Genomic DNA, 15,268 nt, shown 5'->3' with positions numbered 1-15,268 from the left:
TCCCATCCAGTGTACTTCTTTTCTGGATCTTCCACACTCACCACACACCCTGAAAGAAACAAAATGCAAGAAGCAAACTTCAAAACAGAGAGATTGGGCTTGCAGGAGATCTGAAACCCAGCTCCACTCTCTGGGGCTCTGAGCAATTTGTGGTCACTTGGCTAACGATAACATCAACAAGAACAACAACAACAGCAGCCCCAGCAAGACAGGCAGCTCTGCACAGAGTCTGATTCTGCCACACTCCTTTGCAGGGTTGCCTTGAGGGGAAACTAAGCCCATAGAAAAGCCATCAGAGCAGACAGAAATCAGAAGACAAACAGGCACCAAGGCAAGCGGCTGTCATCTACAAATGGGAAGGAGGGCTGAAAAATCAGGAGCCTTCATTTTCTTGGGAAGAAACACTCTCTTGGGAGATTCAGCACAAGGTTACATACTTCCAAAGATTCAATGCACCCTGGGATCTGGGATGAACTTTTATCAACATCTGCTTTTTTTGCAGAGCAGAAAGAATATTGCAAAGTGAATTCCAGGAGAGGAGGGGATGTTCCCTTCCTCTCAGCAGTTTGCCTAAAGAATGCCTTGACATTTTCAGAGAACAGCAGCTCATGCTACATCCAAGAACAATGCCTCTAAGAATTAGAACCCTTTTCATGTAGGAGCAGGCTAAGTTCTGAAGACCACTTTGCCCGTTCCTCATTTAGTGAAGAACTACAAGTGCTGGTCTTCAGCCCGGGCTGCAGCAGCCACTGGCACTGGACTTGGCCCCTTGAACTGCACCCACGTGCCCCATCTTCCCAAAGAGCACAGCCCAGACGGGTCACAAGGACAGCGCCGCTCCTCAGGCGCTGCCGTGACACAGACACCTGCACAAAGGAGATGCTGATCCTCTCACCAGCCCAGGCAAAGCTGCAGCAACGGGGCGGCAGCTGCAACCCCACAGCTGAGGAAGGCTCCAGCCCCTGCAGGCACAGCAGCTGTCAGTGGCAGGGCAGGATGACAAAAAGCTTGGCAAAGCCCACGAACGGCCACTGACAGCCACTGTCAAGAAGCCAGAGGCAGACCCAGCTCTGTTACAAGCTGTTGACCCCACTCAAGACAGAACATGGTTGTCTTTCTCTTCAGACCCACGGAGGAGTCAATCAATCCACCTTTTGTCCCAACAGCTGATGGCAGACACTGAGTAAACTGGGCTCTGCTCTGTGCCTGACCCGTTAGTCTCTGACAGCACTGCACTGGCAGCTCTTACTAGTTGTAAGAAGCAACTCAGCTGTACTGCAGAGTCACCAAGGCCTTGGTGTGCTTTCCTCGAGTGCAGGAATCTGTGCAGGAATCTGTGCAGGGATTGAGGCCAATGCTTAGTATTCCAAGAGTGTTTACCAGCTGGGCATTAGCAGTGACAAAATGCCTGCTACTGGAGGAACACGCAGCAGAGGGACTGCATGCTTCCTCCTGAGAATTGCCTGCAGGGCAGTTCTATCTGGAAATTCCACATGGATGTGTCTCTTTGATGCATCTCCCTAAGCATACAACTAAAATATCAAACAGGGATTGTCAAAAAAAGTGTGGTGGTTTTCGTCTTTTGGGGCACTATGAAAACAACTCTTCCTCTCTGATACCTCAGGATTGTTCTAACAATGTAACATTTTAGCTTTTAGGGCACATTGAAAAGACCTCTTCCTCTCTTATTTGTGCTATCAACTGATGTTCTCATCCAGAAGGTCAGGCTAACCCAAATGTAGAATTCTTATCAAACCCAAACTGTAGAAGGAACAGTAGAAGTACTAACAGTCATAAAAACAACACCAGCATTAAACCAGCCCCACAGACAATCAAGTTCTGGGAAGTATTTTGTCTCCAATGACTGGTGACAGGTCAGGAGTCTAAAGGGAATCCAGGAAGCCAAGTGTTCTCATCAGTTTGGCCAGACTAGCACACACACCTTCACGGAGTCATTGGCTGGGTTTCAGCCTTCTGCTGCTTGCAAAACAATCCCTGCTCTTGTCTTCACTGCACAGGGAAGCTCAGGCAAAGCCCACCCACTCCCAGCTGCCCTCAAAGGCAAAAGGAATGCCCCAAAGTGCTGCCTGGCTGCCTCCAAGCACAACACTGTCTTCTGTAGAGATCCACAATACCTGTCTGACACCAAAGGCAGGAGGAACATGTGCTCCAGCCCATGCTGAGGCTCACACACTATAAAACACTGCTCGGTCACACAAGAAATCCCCAGGACGTACTCAGCAGCTTCAGGAACCGCTTCTCTCTCTCCTGGCTTGAGCGGGCCGAGCTGCTCATGCTCTGGTTTTCAGGCTGTGGAGAGGAGGCTTCTTGGCAGGATGCTGCTGCACCAGCAGCTTCGATGGCAGATCCTGCGTCCACCTGGGAGAAGAAATTTGTTTATGTCAGAAAGGTGCTTTGCAGAGATGTCCCAGACAGAGCATTTCAAAGGCAAGCCCTTAGGAACAGCACTGGTGTTAGGCTGCAGGCTGAGCTGTCAACTCTTCCTCCTCAAGTCAAACCCACACAAGCAGCCAGAGACTACAGCTTGTCACAGCCAGCCGTAGAGGAGAGTGTGAAAGGGAAAGAGCAACTTTACACTTCAGCCCGTTCTGAGGACTGCAGTCACCATGGACAGGGAGAACTTGCTCAGAATCTGTGTGGGTCACCATGCTCACCTGAACAAGCCCCTCAAAAAACAAAGGGAGCACTAAGAGGCCAGCAGAAATACATTCACAGGATTGCTGGCCCACTGGCCACAGCACTAGCCCTGCTGCCCAGGGCAGCAGCTGAGATTCAGCAGCCCAGGAAGTGTCCTTCTGTCCAGCTGCCATGGAGCCCACAGAGCACAGCAGTCAGAGACATTGCCCCCATCCACTGCTGCTCTGCAGGGGAAAGGCAGCAAGGGCAGAGACCACTTGTTGCAGGACTGCAGTGCCTCCTGCTCTTTCACTCACCTGCTTTTCTTCAGCCAGCCTGCACTGCAGCAGGACCTTGTGCATCCTTTCCATTTCCTCTTGGTGCCTCTTCTCCATTGCCCTCATCTTCCTCTCAGCTTCCTGCAGCTCAGCCTGCAGCATGACCTTGATATTCCATCAAGAGAAATCTTACTGGCACCTGCCATCACACTCAGGTTTCCTCTTTTCCAGTCTCTAAAGCACTTCTATTCAGCCACTTCTTTCTGCTTCTCTACCCAGCTCTAACCCTTGCATCCCAGCTCTTCTTCCTGCTGCTCAGCACTGGAGCCTGCCAGGCTCTGTGCTTCCAGGGCCTGCAGTAGTCCTTGCCTCCCCTTCCTCAGATCTCCAGTTCCTGCCCCCATCACTGCCCTTCCCTCTGCTGCCTGCCTACTCAGGCTCACCTGCCCGTTCTGCCACTGCTCATTCAGCCTCTGCCTCAACTGCTCACTTTGCTTCAGCTCTCTCTGCAGCTGGTACACCTTGTGGATGACAGCAGCCTTCTGACGCTGCTCTTCCTGCAGCACCTGCACACAAAGGAAGAGAAGATGGCTTTAAACTTCCCACACTCCACTTGTGTGGCAACCAAAACTGATGTGCTCTCGCTTTCCAAAAGCATTTTGTTCTCATGCTCGTATTTCTAAGGGGCCACCTAAGAGACAATGCCACCCAGACAGAAAGTGCCCAGGGAAGCAGTGCCCATAACGAGCCCAGAGGAGTCCAAAACAGCACACAAACTCTCTTTCCACACTCTGTGCCTCTTGACTGCCTCTGCTTAGTAGCTTTTCTTCTTCAGCTTGCATGAGGGCAATTTCCCCCTTCATCTCAAGCAGCCTTTTCTCCTGCTCCCTCTGTACCTCTGCCAGGAAGTTTGCCCGTTCCTCCAGCTGCTTCCGTGCCTCCACATGCTGCTCTTCCAGTTGTCTCTCCTGATGAGTGGAACAGACAATTCCTGATGAAGTCCAAGCAATGCTCCCCATAGAAAGAAATGGAAGCTTCATCCCTCCACCAACCCCCCCACCTGGAAAGTGCACATGAGTCATGACTTTGTGCCCTCCAGCAATGCTGTTCTAACCCAAAATGTAGAGGGAGTGTCAGCGGGTGGAAGGAAGGAGATGCCACCTTCCTTTCCTGCTCTCATGGCTGCCTGTTTTCTGGCCCCTCTCTCCTCAGCATTTCTGCCTGTTCTCAGAGGCTCTGTGCTCACATTCCCCCTGCCCTTTGATCAAGGAAGAGCTGCACATGGACTGCAGGATGAGGATGAGGCCAGCGCCTCAATGATCCAGTCACAAGGCAGGCCACCAGCTGAAATACCAGCAACACGGGGCCTCTTGCATATGATTCAGGCCCAAAGACATCTGTCCACCATGGGAGGACAGAAAGCAAGGAAGCCAGTTGCTGGGACTGCAGTTGGCAGCAAGGTCAGCAGCCGCCTGCTGCATGGCACAAGGCTGTGGGCAAGATCCTGCCCCTTCGCTGCCATGCTTTGGGTGGCGACCACCCAGCCTCCTGGGGAACTTGGCTGATGCCCATCCTCAACCTGTGCATGCATATTCTGTCCCAGCATTGTCCTCTGGCTCTTCACAGGCCTTCAAGTATGAGCCCTTGAAGGCCCCTGCTGCCTGGCCCAGCAACGTCTGGCCTACAGCAGATGCTTGCGGCCATGTCACATACTCAGGCTGCTCTTCTGCTGAGACAGCCCACCAAACCTGCCTGAAATCTTCAGGTGCCTCTTGTTTCTTACCAGTTCTTGCACGAGATTCCTTTTTTCCTCTTCCTGGGCAGAGTGCCAGAGTCTCAGAGCCTTGCAGCACTGCTCTTGTGCCCAGCGGAGCTGTTCAGCCATGTCTTCACATTGCTGCAGGCTGAGAGCTCTTACAGCCAGCAGCTCACGACGAAGGCCGCTCACATCCTCTGCAAACATGACACACAGCAGCAGTCAGACACTCCACAAGCAGAGGAATCTGCTGGCCTTAAGCCCTTCCAGTTTCAGGCAAGGAGGGACCTGCCCTCAGCTGCTTCACTGCTCAGAAGCCCTGGGCACAGAGCTGCCTTCGCAGCCACTGCACTGGGCAGGGCCATCAGCAGAAACAAAGCGCACCAGGCTCTCACCCAGTATCGCCTCCTTGGCCTGCCTGGCCCTGTGCACTTGGGCTTCCACACGGCTCCTGGCCATCTCCAGCTCCCATATGTGCTGCTGTGCCTCCAGCAGGCTGCTTTGCAGGCTCTCCTTCTCTGACCTACAAGGCGTGAAGATGAAGAGCAATTGCTCCTGGCACACAGGGGCAGCCTCTACAGTAAGATGTCCTTAAGATCCCTACACCTTAGTACGCAAAATGGCTTGCATGGAAACTCAGATACAGCAGGACTATCTTGCCACTTTACATAGCAAATCAGGCCCCTCCAGGTGACTGGGCAGCCTTTCCTCATGACCTAGCCCAGCTCAGTTTGGTCTCAGCAACCAAAGCTGAAATTGCTGTTGCCTGACCTATCACACACGGGTGTGCCCACCAAGTATCTGCAAAGGGACAAAAGCCCAGCCTCTGCTCACAGCCCTGAGCTCATCAGCACTTCCAAGTCACTCTGCAGGTGCAGGACAGAACAGGGCTCTCCTGGCTGACTCCTCAATGCTTCATGCCATTCATAGTGGATGTATAGGTACTTTGTTGGCCAGGCACTCTCTAAGTAAAAGGGACTAAAGGCATTCACCAAACCATATAGCAAAATCTCTGGCTTCTAGCAGCATGAGTAGGAAACCAGAAGTAGGTTTCTATCTGCACAAGAACTCTCTAGGAGGAGGGACAGATATCCGGCCAATTAAATTACTGGAATTGGATAAACAAGACCACTTGCTACCTTTATTTTTGGCTAACTAAGCCAGCAGTGCCCAAATATCTGGGCACTCTTTAAAAAGGAAGAAGGACCAGCCAAAAAGATCCTTGACAGGTTACAGAGGTGACTGGACAAGTGGGCAAGAATCAGTGTGCAGCAAGAATCCCCAGACACTGTCAAGAAGTCACAAGACCTTTCCCTTCTGCTGCTGCTGCTGTTTGTAAGCAGTTCTAGGTTCTGCACCATCCTTCACAGGAGTCAGCTCTGCAGGCTCTCAAGATATTCAGCGTGACCCTCCAGCTTCACCTGAAGTGTCAGCGCCCTGCTCACAACATTCACATCTAAGAGCCTTGAATTCCAAAAACCCCATGTCAAACAGCTTGGCAAGCAAAGACTGATGGTCAGATGCACTGAAGGAGAAAGCAAAACCAGAGGGAAACTTCTGGTTTCAGCAAACATCTGCACAGTGTCCCTGGTCCTCAACTGAGTGCCAAGTTGGCTTGCTTTGCACTTGTCACAGGAATGTGCAAGGGGTCCCAAGCAGGCACCCAAAAAAAGCTTTGAGAGCTTGAGCTGGCAGAAAATTAATATTCACATCACAGTATCCTTCCCTTTTTGCTTGTATCTCTTTGCTTCTCTGCCCAAGAAACATCTGGAGAGCACACAGCAGGCAGTAAATCCTGGCATAATGCTCACCACCTTTGTAACTACAGACCTTCAGTAATGTCCCGCCCAGGGTCTCCTCCCTGCCTTTACCTGGCCTCTGCCAGCTGCTCTGAAAGGCCTCGCAGGTCCCGCTCCGTGGCTGCCAGTCGGGCTTCCAGGGCAGCGTTCTCTTGTGCCAGCACTGCCTTCTCTCTGCACACCTGGGACAGGGTGTGCCCTTGGCAGGAGAACTCCTGCAGCAGCTTCTCCAGGCCCCTGTGGGCTGGCCGCTGCCGGCGGAAAACCTGGCAGTGGAGGGGCACCATTTTTCAAGAGGAACAACAACAACAACAACACAGGCTCGGTCTCAGCTTGCTGCCAGAAGCAGCATTCGGGGGGGTCTTGCTAGGACAAATCCCTCTCCCACAAGTGCTGCCTAGGAACAAGGTGAGCATACCTTTGGCACGGCCAGAGGAACCGCTTCCTTCAGCAGATCCCTCTGAGGCTGCCATTCCTCCGCTGTCCGTGCCGCCACTTCAGACGCCCTCTCCAGTGAGGAGTGCCACTTTCTCTCAAATGCAGCCAACTCCTTCCATCTACGGCAAGCAGACAGACAAACAAGCCTTTAATTGCAACACAGTCTCCTTGCAAGACCAGGACTGCATACCATGTCCCACACAAGGCAGTCTCAGGGGCTTCCAATAGCCCTCTACTTCCACCTCAAGAGAATGCTGCAATTCCCTCCCTAGACCAGCATCTTTCTTCGTCCTTCATGCAGGTGAAGGAGTCACCACTGAGGAAGTCAAACAAGCTTCCAGAAGCCACAGAACACTTCCAGAAAGCTCAGGTACTCTCAGCTGAGTAACAGCTTCCTGCCTGCTAGCTCTTACACTCCTTTCTGATTACAGTGGATACTGGACTTGCAAAAGTTCTTCTATGGCTAAGACATGCTTGCTAAGTCTAGGTGAGTACTGCCACAATTACTCTTGCTTTCACTAGTGAAACAAGGAAAGAGCCTGCAAGCCATAGCTTGGGGAGGAGGTGGGGACGATTTTCCAATCCAGTTATCAAAGGATGGTTAGGCTGGCAGAGATGCCAGGAAGCCTCTAGCCCAGTCTTCAGTTCCAAGCACTTGGGGTCAGCATCTGGACAGGCTGCTCAAGGCCCTATCCAGCTGGGGCTTCGTAATGTCTAGGGCTGGAATCTGCACAAGCTCTCTGAGATGTTTGTTCTGCTGCATGACTGCCTTTGCAGGTCAATGCTTTGCTCTCCTTAAGCCCAGCCTGAGCCTCCCTTGCTTTTACTCTGGTCTAGTTTGGAATGGTTTTTGTCAAGGTTTAAGGAGTGAGTCCCAGGAGGCAGCTGTGCTCTAGGTTGGTCAGCAGCCCGACCTGTCCTGGGCTGCCTTCCCCCGTCTGTGCTGAGCAAGTCCAACAAGGAGAAAGCCAAATTTGTTCTTTGACACTGGGCCTCCTAAAGCCCAGCAATGCCCACCCCTGCTCAGAGAAAGCGAGAAAGCTCAACACACACCTGAACTCCTGGGCGCCGTGCACTCTGTCCGTGCTCTCCTGCCGCTCCGCCTTTCCTGCCTGGGCCCAGGAGTCCTGACTGGCAAGATCCTCTCCTCGTGGGACCTGCAAGGAATAGGCAGGGAAAAAGCACAAACAAGCAGAGCTGGCAGCGCCTGTGAGGTGAGAGCGGGCCCGGCCTTGGCCGGGGTGCAGCCCCAGCAGAGGCCTGGCAGAGCCCGGAGCAGCCTGAGCCTGGGCAGAGGCAGGCTGGAAGGAGGCCCTTGGAGCTGCAGGAGGCAGCAGCCGGGCCCTGGGTGCCTCTTCCTGGCAGCGGGCGAATCCTCCGCTCTCAGAGCCCAGCTGGCAGCTGGCTGCTCCCGAGGGGAAGCGTAGCCGTGCTGGGCACAGCCCAGACTGGAGGCATTGGCCGTCTGGAGTCTGCCCAGGAGCAGAGAAAGGCCAGGGGCAGCCCAGGGCCGGTGGCCTGGCTGAGGATTCCTACTCTTGTGCCGGCTGCCCTGTGACTCCTGGCAAAGGGCAGCAGTGTGTGCAGCACTCTGGGCAGCGGCGCAGGGAGCCGGGCTGCTGGGCAGGCTGGAGCACAGGGCAGCGTCCTTCAGGCACGGCACTTGTGCCAGGGCAAGCCAGGCCAGCCTGAGGCACTGACAGCTTGGCAGCTCACATCTGCAGGAGCCAGTGCCTCCCACAGCTCTGCCAGGAAGCGCCTGCAGGCCTGCAGTTCTGCCCTGAGCCACAGCAAAGGTGTGAAATGCAGAGTGTTTTGCAGAAATATTCAGGCCCACCAGGCCAGCCTGCTTTGTGCTCTCTGGAGCACAGCAAGCGCTGTGCAATGCTGCTCTGAGCTGCTGGGAGAGAGGGAATTGGGGATGTGCCTGAGGGTTGTACTTGAGTAGTGAACTGATTTGGAAAAGAGCAGAATAATTTCAGTAGGCAATCTGTGTTTTCCTGATTAATTTCTGAAAGAAAGTCACCATGTGTTGCACACAGGTAGGGGTATTAGAAAAGAAAGGCCTTATAAAATCAGGCCTTGCTCTGCTCAATTACCAGCTGGCCTGTTATGTCTTCTATGTGCAGCTAGCTAACTTCCCATGTGAAAAATCATAAGAATGAGTGCAGTTAACACAGCAAGCTGTTGTAGTTAGAAAACAGTTTGCATCTGTAATAAACAAGAAATCTGACCCCTGAGAGTCCACAGAGGAAAAATGGAAACACCTGAGTAAAAGAGAAAGTCTTAGCATGTACACACAAAAACACCTTCTAAGCAATGAATGGTGTGGCAAGGAAACTACCAGGCAGTTGGAATTGAACACGAGAGCTGTGAAAAATGTATAAAAATGTGTTATATGAATAAAGAATTGGCCTTCCCTGCGTGAAGAGACAGAGTCCCAGCTGCTTTATTGACACAGCAATGTGGTGTCACTCAGCAAGAGCACTTGCAGGGTGTATTGATGAAATGCTTGTGTTTGATTCCCAGAAAAGGAAGGAGAGGCGTTAAGTGTAACAAATAGGGCTTAGTCTTGTGAATTCCTTTAGCTTTAACAGGCAGTGCTGGACCCTGTATTCCCCCATTGCAGTGATCAATGTGTGCAAGTGGCTATCTTAGCCTTGAGAATAAAGAGAGAGGTCCTGCTAAGAAGATAGCTGGAATGCATTGAGAGGGAAGGTAGTGTTTTTAGGAGTCTCTTGACTAGCAGAGGCAAATTTGAAGATTGAAATATTTCCTAAATGACTGTGTGAGGAACAGGAGTCGTGTTGGAGTGTCAGAACCCAGGACATCCCTCTGGGTGCCCTGGATGGCTCGAGCCCTGGCAGGGGGCTCGGAGATCCTGTCAGGAAGCCAAAGACACTTGGGATTTTGATCTTAAGCCATGGAGCAAATTAACAACCTTGTACGAAGAATCCCAAGTCACAGGAGTTGAAGTAGCATAATAGTAGTTGTCACAGGGTGAAAAGTAGAATTTTGGGATTTTTAGAACAGGGGCTTGGATTCCCAAGATGGAGGAATTTGGGTGTTCCCTGTCCTTCTTTCTCCTTCCTAACGTCCATGTTCTGGGTTGTGCTGGCACTCTTGGATTGGTTTAGAGTAGAAGTAGACAGTCTAACATAGGTGATAGGTATTGGAAAATAACTGTAAATAAAGTACATGTAGTTTTTAGTATCAAGAGATAGCAATTCCTCAGGGCAGGGCAGTGTGCCCTTGACAGACCTGCAGATCAGACCTCTGTGAATCTGAGAGAAAATATTTTAGATACTAGATAATGAACCATCTTGGGAATCAGAGCCAAAGAATTCCGACTCTTCCTTTGACCATCGGGCAGGGAAAAGGGACACTTGGATCATCCTGACAGTAGGAAACCCAAGATCCGAGGTCCTGCCATATTTGATCCATGTTTGAGCAGGTTGACAAGACAATGAAGAAAAGTGTATTGTTTAAAGGGGGGAACTTGGCCCTTGAAAGAGAAAGAATGTATTGGTCAGTGGGTGGGCAGTTCAGCTTTGAAAGGGGAACAATGCATCATGGAGCCCTTGTTGGCAGGGAGTCATGGAGTATGGTGAGCCATGGTGGCCTCATCTCACACGCCGGCCGTGTGTGAGCTGATGCTGTAACTGGGAAAATCCCACTCCTGAGCAGGAGATAGAAGGCCTGGTCTGGGGTGGAGGGGTGAGAAGGATGAGATGCACACCGTTTTGATCCAGGGGATGTCCTGGAAGTGCACTGCCTACCTGTGCCTCCTACCGAGCACCACGCTCCAGCTCCTTCTCCTGCTCAGCGGATGTTTGGGAATCCAGGGGTTGGTATGTATTATTTGCTACTGCAGCTAATGGAATAAGTTAGCTTTGCAAGCCCAGTTGTGTCTTAGTTATTTTGTGCATGGGTCTCCTCCTGAAGCTGTGGCAATGACCACCAGGGACCTACAGGACACTCCTACTCTGATGTCAATAAATTCTGAGAAGAGGTTTAAATATGTCAAATAATTTGGAGTAATGTTTAGCCTGTGAGTTTCAGCAAAGTATTGAATATGTCTTAGTTCCATGGATACAAACTAGTAAATCAGATTGCTGGGAGTGCAGGTGTTAAGGAAGTGATTCCCTACACACCCAACACTGAAACAAAGTATTGCTTTCTTTCTAACCCTGAGCTGGCAGCAGGGATCAGGCCCTGCTTGGTAACCTTTCATTTTGGCAACTTCTGTTAGCAGGTAAGAAAGGTCCCAATGAAACCTTTTCCAGCTGTTTCCCTCTGGTTTCTCTTCTTAGGCTCCAGAGCTCTTTGCTGCAGGTGTCCTGGGTGTGTGCAGAGCAGAGGAGCCCCACAGAGCCCTTGGTTCCCCACAAGTTGTCCTGCCTTGTTCCCAGGTGTGCCCAGCTGTGGCAGGAGGAAGAGCCCGCAGCGCAGAGGGCACCGTGCCCTGCCCAGCCGGGGCTCCCTGGCACAGAGCAGCAGCAGCGCCAGCGCCGTTCAACCCGCTCCTGCCTTGCCTTCCCCTGGCACACAGAAGCCTCTGGAAATCAGCACCTCCAGTCACATTCCCAGCTTGGAGCAGCTGCTGCTGCTGGGCAGATGCTGCCAGTGTGACTGCTTCCAAAGGGGACTAAAGGCAGAGATGTACATGCACAGGAGCCCTGGGCATGTCCGATAAACGTGCAAATATATGGGGAGATTTGTTAGCAATTATTTCAGCTGTTATGCCAACAGTGGCTTCTCTCCTGGCTCTGTGTGTTACAGATGAGTAACGTAATGGTTGGCTATCACAATTAAGAGATAGATATTATATGGATGTAAAAATATAAAGTGATGTTATCGTAATAACCTCCCATTGTCCTCTTTCCCCTCCCCCTTGTAATAACCTTGGTCGTCAGGGCATTTGGGGAGGGCTGGCTTGTGACCAGGAGGCGAGGTGTAAAACACCTGACCTCCAATCAAGATGTAAGAAAGTAATCTCCAGCAATGGATAGCAGAGAAAGAGTTGACTGACCAAACTTTTGGAGGGGCTAAGGCTATCAAAGGCAGAGTATCTCTTTTGTAGATGAGGATGTGGCTGCAAGTCACAGAGACTGCCAGTTCTGAACATTTTTCCTTGTTCAGTCCTTTGTTAAGGTTTAACAAACCTTTAAAATGTTCAAAGTGAGAGTCGTTTCTCACATGTGCAATGCTGTGGGCCATTTTCTTGATCTGGTTTCCTTTACATGGGTCCCATCTGAGTGCTCACTTGGGCTACAGGCTGTAGGTGCTTGGGGCACTCTTGGAGTTGCTCTTGGATCCCTTGAACAATGGGGTTTGGCCCGGGAGGGCAATTTGTGCTGCTTTGTGGCAGAGGAGAACTTCCCAGGCTATTTTGTGTTTGCTGTGGGGAAGGTTGGTTATTGCTTTGTATAAAGTCACAGACCAGCATGGAGCGTTTGCTTTGTGATGTCAGGGCATGGTTGCCACGTCACAGTGGTGACATGAGAAGGTTGCCTTGGTGCACGTAAGGCCTCAGTGTCAGAGCAGCCCTAGGGCTTGCTCAGAGCAGGAGCACCCTGCGCCTTGAGGCATTTGTCAGTGGGCAGCTGCACACTGACAGGAGCCTTGTTTGTTCTAGTGTTGGAGCACAGCGTGCAAACTTGCACAGCAGTGCTACAATGATTCAGCAGCTTGCTGCTGCAGTGGTTACTGTTTATGGCGTGACTTATTCCGGCTATTTTCTGACTCACCTGGCATGTAAGTAGAGATTTCCCCTCTACTTAGGTTAGGGTGTAACATAACCTGGCTTTTGTATGTCTTCCTGCTCCTTCTTAGTGGCTGAGTTGATTTAGAAACAGAAAGAGCATTAGGATGCCACTGGTTTAATAAAGCTCCTGTCAAGAGGTTCAGCTAAAAAGGGGGTGTCTGTAGCCACAGGGGCAGCATTGCCAGGGAACCTGCAGGGATTCCCTTCCCTCCATGGGAGAGTCTGTGGCAACAGGGTCTGTCATTTCCTCAGTTTGCTGGGACAAGCAAGACAGCTTTGAAACTGTAGACTGGGAGAACTTCTCGGAAGGCCTTCTAAAAACTCTGTTGTTCCCAGTTGCAGTTGTTCCCAGAGTTCAGGGAAAGCTTCTTTCTTTCTAAATTTGGTCATGAAAGAATTTGATTGTCTAACTTGACCCTTTACCTAGTGCTAAAAGAGTGATTCCCTTTGCAAAGAAGTGCAAACTCCAAACCAGTGAGTGTCTCCTCCTGACCCCTGCAGCTGCTGCTGTGCTGTTTCACAATAGAACAGCCAAAGCTCAGAGGAATTTTGGGGAAGCTTTACTGGGCAACTGTTTACAGCAAGTTAATGAGAATTAGTGCATGCAACTGATTTTTTTTAAAAAGCACCTGAAGGAGAGGGTTTTAGAAGCTATTTTAAGTGTTTACTAGAACAGGAGTATTGAGTGTTAAAGAAGAATTTGTATTTTCTTGATCGTGTTTGTATTCTTTTGCTGACTAAAGAGGTTGAAGTGTAGGCACAAGCAAGAACATTGTCCTGATCTCTTGGTGGCTTTGTGAATGAAATGTGTCTCCTGGAGGGATGTTGTGAAAGGGAAAATAAGCTCTGTTTGGATTGACCTCTTGTGTGGGATTCACCAGGCCAGGAACTTTTCTCACAGCATCTGATTCATTTTCCCTGCCCAGTACAGGTCACATAAAACATGTATTCAGTGGAGCTGCTCCTGAGGTGAGTGAGAAAGGAAGATTTCATGTTCCTCCTATTTAAAAATTCCAGAGCGAGCTGTCACCTTGACTAGACACAGAAGAGTATAGAGGGCCAGCAAGGACGGCCAAAAGAAAATCCAGAGAGAAACGCCCAAAGAAAATAATTCCCATGACTTCAACAACAACAACAACAACAACAACAACAACAACAACAACAACAACAACAAAAAGGAGTGGATATTTCCTAATTTCAATCTCAGAAATCTGAAGAAAGAGAACTGAAGAATTTCCATAGATACCCATATGACAGTGCTCAGCACAAGGGCTGCTGCCCTGCCAAACCTGCCCTCAGTGCATCCAAGTGCTTTAGACACTGGAGTGGCTCACTTGCATCCTGGGGCTTGTAGGTGCTTTTGGTATGCCAGGAGGAGAAGCCCTCTTCTTTTTGTCTTTCTCCAGCCAGCAAGGGGGCTTCTGCACAACATCTCCTGCCCTTTTCCAGCACTGGATGGGATTCTGCCCAGTTCTGGTTTTCCCTGTCTGCTGCAGCAATAGCAGCAACGTTGCTGGCTCTTTCCTACTTGTCCATTTCTGAGCTTGCAAGAAATGAAAGTTTTGTTTTAAAGCTACAATGTTGCTTGCTGATAGCAGCCAGGAAGGAATATCAAATTCATAGCCATATAGTGTTGAACTGGCCCATTTTAATTAATTAATTACTCCCACCCAAAAGTGATCCACTTCACACCCCAGGGGTTTTTTATTTCTTGGCAAACCCTTGTCTGGAGAGAGCACATCCCCTGCAGCAGCAGTCATCCTGGCTGGTGTGCAGGGGACAGTCTACAACAGCAGGTGCTGTTGCTCTTTCAAAAGCTGACATGCCTTTCCTTAGAAAGGTCCTGCTCTGCAAGTGTTGCAGCAGCAAGCTCTTCCTCTCAGTGGCACTGTCTTCTGCCATTACTCCCCATTCCCCTGGGGAAAGGGAATCTTTTAGAGCGGTTTCCTTTCTTTTGTGATGAAATCACATCACTTAGTTTTGCTCTCCTGTTTCTGTTTTCTCTCTCAGTGCCTGAGAGGACTGGATTTTCTTCACTCAAACCACATGATCCACCGAGGTCTGAAGAGCTGCAACATCCTTCTCGGAACCAACGGCTCTGTCAAGCTGGGTCAGTGTATTCTTGGTCAAGTGCAGCATTACAGGGATGTGGGTGTGGGGCTGCTTGGAGTGACTGCCAGCTCCCCAGAAATGGTGCTGGTGGCAGTGCAGGGACCCCTCTGTGAGCTGGTGACATGGTTGCAATGTGCACAGAGGCATGACAAGGAACCACAAGCAGTCAACAGTGGCATTGGCTTGTGTGTCCTTTCAAGAGGGAGGGAGCTACAAGTCTAAAGCTTCAGATAAAAAGGCTACTGATGGAGGTAGTGTAAAAAAATGATGAGGTTTTTTTGAAATGGACAATTCCTTATTTCCTTGTGTTATAAATAAAAAATGAAAAATAGCCAATCTTGATAAAAAAATTAAAAATAAAATTTATTTCGCGACCGTAATACATTCCCGACAGCCACCAATCAATCGGACAGCGTACCACCCCCGGGAGGTGAGCCGGGTGGACGTGAGATTGGTCTCGCTAGCACCAAATTCTCCTTGT

General features: G+C 50.5%; 2 protein-coding genes across 2 annotated transcripts in view; one reads left to right on the top strand and one right to left on the bottom strand.

The window, feature by feature from the left end:
- Positions 1 to 2,172: 2,172 nt before the first annotated feature.
- Positions 2,173 to 4,850, bottom strand: LOC135293203 (radixin-like). Its single transcript, XM_064407189.1, has 5 exons — positions 4,699 to 4,850; positions 3,812 to 3,883; positions 3,359 to 3,481; positions 2,955 to 3,080; positions 2,173 to 2,379 (listed from the first exon to the last, which is right to left on the bottom strand). The coding sequence occupies exons 1-5, from the start codon at positions 4,798 to 4,800 to the stop codon at positions 2,212 to 2,214; spliced, it is 591 nt and encodes a 196-aa protein (XP_064263259.1). The 5' UTR covers positions 4,801 to 4,850; the 3' UTR covers positions 2,173 to 2,211.
- A 7,580-nt stretch (positions 4,851 to 12,430) lies between these two features.
- The window catches only part of LOC135293200 (serine/threonine-protein kinase PAK 3-like), a 4,283-nt gene continuing 1,445 nt past the window's right edge, over positions 12,431 to 15,268 (top strand). The window contains exons 1-3 of the mRNA XM_064407187.1: positions 12,431 to 12,665; positions 13,607 to 13,644; positions 14,686 to 14,785. Coding sequence (XP_064263257.1) covers positions 12,587 to 12,665; positions 13,607 to 13,644; positions 14,686 to 14,785 — 217 coding nt within the window. The 5' untranslated portion in view covers positions 12,431 to 12,586. The remainder of the gene's footprint in view (positions 12,666 to 13,606; positions 13,645 to 14,685; positions 14,786 to 15,268) is intronic.

This window comes from Passer domesticus, unplaced genomic scaffold, assembly GCF_036417665.1.
Source record: "Passer domesticus isolate bPasDom1 unplaced genomic scaffold, bPasDom1.hap1 HAP1_SCAFFOLD_85, whole genome shotgun sequence".
Classification (NCBI taxonomy): domain Eukaryota; kingdom Metazoa; phylum Chordata; class Aves; order Passeriformes; family Passeridae; genus Passer; species Passer domesticus.
The sequence above is the reverse complement of the archived record's forward strand: the minus strand, read 5'-3'. Positions and strand labels throughout refer to the sequence as shown.